This window comes from Lynx rufus, unplaced genomic scaffold (genome assembly GCF_022079265.1).
Source record: "Lynx rufus isolate CCGP_SWC_20201006 ecotype Redwood Valley unplaced genomic scaffold, mLynRuf1.p SCAF_2, whole genome shotgun sequence".
Lineage (NCBI taxonomy): Eukaryota > Metazoa > Chordata > Mammalia > Carnivora > Felidae > Lynx > Lynx rufus.
In genome coordinates, this window is record NW_025814834.1 from 115302944 (window position 1) to 115308966 (window position 6023).

The 6023-nt window shown below is 46.6% G+C and overlaps 1 protein-coding gene across 1 annotated transcript; it reads right to left on the reverse strand.

Annotated features, from left to right (window-relative positions):
- Positions 1 to 2704: 2704 nt before the first annotated feature.
- Positions 2705 to 2995, reverse strand: LOC124514822 (late cornified envelope protein 3D-like). The gene has a single exon (XM_047083127.1). The coding sequence runs from the start codon at positions 2993 to 2995 to the stop codon at positions 2705 to 2707; it is 291 nt and encodes a 96-aa protein (XP_046939083.1).
- Between the last annotated feature and the right edge of the window lie 3028 nt (positions 2996 to 6023).

Sequence of the window (6023 nt, forward strand, 5' to 3'; positions counted from 1 at the left end):
ACATTTATTCATGTGTTGGTTGGCCATCTGGATGTCTTCTTTGGAGAAGTGTCTATTCATGTCTTTTGCCCATTTCTTCACTGGGTTATTTGTTTTTTCGGTGTTGAGTTTGATAAGTTCTTTATAAATTTTGGATACTAACCCTTAACCTGATATGTCGTTTACAAATATCTTCTCCCATTCCATCAGTTGCCTTTTAGTTTTGCTGATTGTTTGCTGTGCAGAAGACTTTTATTTTGATGAGGTCCCAATAGTTCATTTTTGCTTTTGTTTCCCTTGCCTCCGGAGATGTGTTGAGTAAGAAGTTGCTGCGGCCAAGGTCGAAGAGGTTTTTGCCTGCTTTCTCAAGGATTTTGATGGCTTCATGTCTTAGATTTAGGTTTTTCATCCATTTTGAGTTTATTTTTGTGTATGGTATAAGAAAGTGGTCCAGGTTCATTCTTCTGCATGTCACTGTCCAGTTTTCCCAGCACCATTTGCTGAAGAGACTGTCTTTATTCCATTGGATATTCTTTCCTGCTTTGTCAAAGATTAGTTGGCCATACATTTGTGGGTCCATTTCTGGGTTCTCTATTCTGTTCCATTGATCTGAGTGTCTGTTTTTGTGCCACACCCTGTACACTTTTTGAGGCAGACTTTCATCATGACACCATATTGTTTTGGTCCCATAGGGAAGCAGTACCCAGGAATTTCTAAGGTTTTGAGGGGCAAGTAGTTCATGGTGATAGATCCAGACATAGAAGCTGTGGTTCCCACCTCGGAAAATTATGCTGAGCTGGAGAGTGGATCACACCTGGTCAGAGTATGTCTCAACAGCAAACTCCTTGGGAACCCTTTATTAAAATTAAATCCTGAAGACTTTAGAAACTTTGAGTCCTTGGATATTAAAGTGAAAATAAATAGCCAGTTTGATATTTTCTAAGAACAAAAAAACCTTTTTTTAAATTCAATGTACTCCCAAAGTGCTACACAGCATTACTGTTTTGCTCTCTATATCTTGCCCTGCACTGATTTCTCCCAAGATTTCAATTTTGATTTCATTCAGGTTCTGTGATGTTCCCTTGGCTTTTTCCAACCATTTGTTGGCTTTATCCAACCATTTGGATAGCTTGGTTGGAATGCTTTCTACTCCAATATTTCAACAGTCTAAGAGAGTGAGACTAATCTCTAAGCAGGTGATCTCAACATAAGGGCAATTGAATTTCATATTAAAGTTCCAAGTATGGAAGAGTAATTTTTTTTTAAGTTTTACTGAAATTATAACACATGGCTGGGCTTTTGCTCTGCAGATCTAAAAAAAATAATAATAATAAAACAAAAATAAAAACCAAACACAAACAAGCCAACATAAATGCTAAGTGAAAAAAAGTCATTGTTTCAAAGATCCCATGAAAAGTCTCTGGCGAAGACCAAATGGCAAGGCGGTCCAGAGCATGACCTCTGCAGCCCATCAGCTACACCACCTACTGGCTATGTGCCCTCCATCCTGGTACAAAACTGGATTCTTAGTTTCCCCATTTATAATCTGGCTGTTAAGAGCACCTACCTTATGGGTTGTTTAGAAAACTAAATGAGCTCATGTAAGTCAGTTAGGGGTTCCAAGCATATGACAGGCAACAGTAAGTTTCTCATCTAAGTCCCAGAATCCCTTCTCACAATCCCTTACCCTTTTTCCTGTCTCCTAATCCACACTTTCACATTATCACACCTCCTAAGCTTTCATCTCCACCTCTCTCAAAACCATAACTTCTTAGATTCTTTCTAATTCTCTCTAATTCTCTCTCCCTCCTCTGTCATGTCAGCTTTCTCTGGGATGTTTACTGAGCAGATGGAGTTGGCTGTCCTGATGCCATTCCTTCCTCTCCCTAGCTCTTTAACCTACCCTGATGATTTTCAACCTTGGCATTTTGACCCAGATAGTTCCCTGTGATGGGGTTGGGGACATTGTGAGGTGCTTCTGTGGCATGTGTAGCTGTAGCCTTGGCCTCCCCCACTGAATGCCAGTAGTCTGAGACGCTGCCACCTCGATATCTAGAAACAACCAAAGCTGTCTCTCAATACTGACAAATGTCCCTAGAAGGAACAGATTCCCCCACATTGACAACTGCCTATCTGCCTATTTTCTGGTAACTGCCTACTATGCATTCCGTTTTTTAATGGGGAGGCTAGAGACAGCACAGGAGTCAGGGAGCCCAATGTGAGGGGAACACCCATCCACCTCACCTTTTACTAATGGTTACAGGCTCAGTTGGACCCTCCTCTCACCCACTGCACCACACGGCAGAATAAAAGACCCACAGCCTTCCATTTTCTCTAGTCTAGAGCTATGATTCACCACCCTCTGTACGGCAGCACTGGGCCTGAGGAGCAGACAGAGGGTGTACATCAGGTCACCTGGGGAGGGGCAGAGTGGAATAACAAAGGAACCACCCAGGGTAACAGGAACAGAACATTTATTTTTTCATGACAACAGGCACAGGCACTGACAATCACTGACAGGTGCAGCAGGAAGGGGCTATGCCATCCTGGACCAAGCAAGGAGAGCTGGGACCCTCCCCAGGGACAACCTCAGCTCAGCCTCGGCAAGAGAGAATGGGGGGTGCAGGAAAGACTGTGTCCTCGTGGGATGGGAAGGATGGCTTTTTCTGGCCCTTTGGATTCCCATTTCCTCTAGGAGCTCTTGTCTCAGCATCAGGATCCCAAGTCAGCAACCACCCACAGAGCCATGGCCACACCCAGAGCCCCCGGACTGCAGTGCACTGCCACCATCACAGGAGCTGGAGCTGTGGCGCCGGCATCCATGGGATCCGTGGTGTCTGAGGTGGCCTAGGCAGCAGTCACTCCCGGAGCTGGGGCCACAGCTGCCCGCGGAGCCTGGAGCACAGCTGGAGGAGGCTGGGGGCAAGCACTGTGCTGGGCTCTTCGGGGGGCACTTGGGCGATGGGGGGCACTTGGAAGGAGGCTGGCACTGCTGCTGGCTCTGCTGGCAGGACATCGCGGCAGGAGGTTGATCTGGAACAAATAAAAGAAACATTTTTTTATGTGAACACAGAAGCTTCAGACAAAAGTCCCTTCCCTCTGGGTTTTGTCAAACACTTGTCCCCATGACCAAGCTGCTTCCTAAGCCAAGCTGTGTGGGACGAACATGGGGACACGGAGTGGACACGCACACTAAGACACCAGATGGGTCTGTGTGCACCCCTGACCACATACTCAACAAGAATGGAAGGAATCCTGAAGACCTGAGGCTTTGAGGGTTCACAGCCCCCTGACAGGTGCCTCAGTGGCTCTTTCCTCACCACCACCCCCTCCCCCACTGCTGCCCCTGTCTGGGTCCCCTCCTGCTGGTTCTGATCACATCTGGGCTTGTCTTCCCAAAGCTCCCAGCTGAGGGGACACTCACCAGATACAGAGGAGGCAGGATGAGGCTGTTCCTGAAGATGCTGCGGGTGAGGAGCCCAAGGTAGGAGTACTTTTATCCTGTGGCTGGGTTTGTCATGCAGGCCAGAGCCCTCTGCTGCTTTCACAACCAGGGGAGGGGACATCCTGGCATGTTGGACTAGGCTTTCAGCCTTTTTCCTGGGCACTTGCACAATGTCCAATTAACTAGTTTCAACCAGGAAGCTTGATGACTGCCCACACACATCCTCCTGGGAACTGCTGGGAACCTAACACTAGTCTTTCCCGCATTCTTTCCTGAACCCCTTCCTTCCTCCTTCCCTTCCTTGCTTCCTTTCTTCCTTCTACTCACATTACTTAGTTCAGATTCTGTCTCATGTACCCTCCTGGGAACAGGTATGGTTGTGAAAGAATTTTCTTCTTGTATTCAGAAGTCTACCAAGACAGACACATAGATGAAAAATTCATAACACAAATTCCAAGTAATAAAATGTAATTTAATCTGCTCAGTGTCTCCAGGCTGCCCCTGTGACCATGACCTTCTCAAGTAATCCACTACTACCTCTTGAGCCCTTGGCTTTGAGATATGGGCAAGGGTGGGGGACTGGTGTTACAGCCTTTCCTGGGGAGCCCTCAGAAGACCTCATGGTACCCAGGGGGCAGCAGAGAATTTCACAAATGAAAGGAGCAGAGCCAAGTTAGGTGTTGATGCACAAATAAATAAATTGGTCAGAACCGAAAATGTTTACTTTCTTTTAGTGAAGTCATCTAAACTCAAAACTTCTCACATATTTGAAACTATTAGTCAAGGAAAGGTAATTAGGACTACACAAACTGTAATTATATATGATGCAAATAATTCTTACTATTAAAAGATATTATATCACGGATTTATATTTTCTACTGAGAAAAATGTTCATGGCCTTTTGTGAACTGGTAAAAAGCAGTACACACAGTTAATTAAATGGTATTTCCAATGCAGTCTTTTGTATAGGGGATGTGTCTTATTTAAACCTATAGGACTGGTTTCTTGCCTTTAGAGGATTTCATTTTCCTCACTTCACTGTAAAACTTACCCACACTGAAGCAGGATCCCAGGAGTTGTTTCAACTCCCCACAGAGGAAGAACTGGCAAGGGGCCTTTGGAGTGTTAACTCAGGGTGGGGTGGAAGTGAGGGTGGGGTGGAATTGCACCCTCCTGACATTCTCTTGTCTTCTGGAGAGGCTCTGGACCCCCTGAGGCCAGGCTTTCAGCCTCATCCTCAATTCTGCTCAGAGGCCACTTCCCTCACTCCATGGGAACACGCAACTAGATACTGGATTGGAAAGAGCAAAATATGAGGGCGAAAAAAGGCATCATTTTCGTGAGGTCTCCAGTGAGGTTGCACAGAGAGGGGATAGAAAGTCATTTCCATTTTCATCAGCTTTGCTGGGCAGGTGACCCTTAGATAATGCCACAAAAATAAGGCTACTCTCCCTCCTGGTGCACCTGGGGGGTCCTAGCTACAACTGGTGTCCTAGTGTAACTACTCAGTGGAGTCCTGGTTTGGCCAATAATATCAAAAGATTGGCCTAATGGAAGCGATGCTAACATCACACTTGGATCCTCCTGAATATGCAGCCTGACCTTGGGGTGTGGCCAGGAGAGGGACATCACCCACTGTGTTTTTTCTCACCGACCTGATACTCCTAGTGCTAGCCCTCACCACTTTATCTCATTCAGTCATGAATTCCCCAGTTCCTACGTTTGATATACCTTGAATGAGCATGAGCTGTGGGTCAGGCATTGTGTGCCACACGGGGCATGCAGACAGAGGAGCGAGAACAGCCTGTCCTCACAGGATGGGCAATCCAGCAGAGAGGAGGAAGACAGATGGTGAATTACAGCTGTAGTGTCCATTAAGGAGAAATTGCAGGTGCTGGGGGCATGTAAAGGGAAGGCCTAATCTAGTCCGGGGGTTCAGATCTCTGCAAAAAATGGATAGTTTAGCTTTGGCCAGGGGTTCAACAGAAGCAAGTACAAAGGCTCTTTTTGGTCTACATGGTTTTAATCTCGAGTCATTAGGCAATAAGGGTTGGAGGGTCACATCTGTCTTCATGGTAGAGTAAGTTGCAAAGTTTCTGAGTGGCTCTGAGCAGGGAGATTTTCCCCTCTTCTCTGGAAATGCAAGTGGACTTCTATGTGGCTTCCTCTGGGCCCATCCCTGGTTTTCCTTGTCTTAGGGAAGAGGCTGTTTTAGTCCTGGAGTTGCTGCTCACTGATCTGAGGTCCACATCAATGAGGAAGAGGAGCTCCCTCTTCACAAGCCCTCACATGTCTCCCAGAGCAGCTGTTCCACAGGCCTGCAGAGCAAGTAATGTCCTTAATGGCAGAAGCACAGCAATGAGGCCACCACCAGGTGTCTCCTTCCTGGCCCAGAGGATAGTTCCCTGAGGGTCAGTGCTGACAGCAGCCCATCCCCAAGAGCCCAGCACCCTGGGGCATGGAGCTATCAGAAGGAACCCTGCTTATTTCTGCTGCATTGTCTCTTAACTGCACTCAGAAGAGATAAACCTTGGTTCATCAAGATTAAGAAATGAAGCAAACACAAAACTCTTCTCCCTCATCTCAAGGACAGGACCAC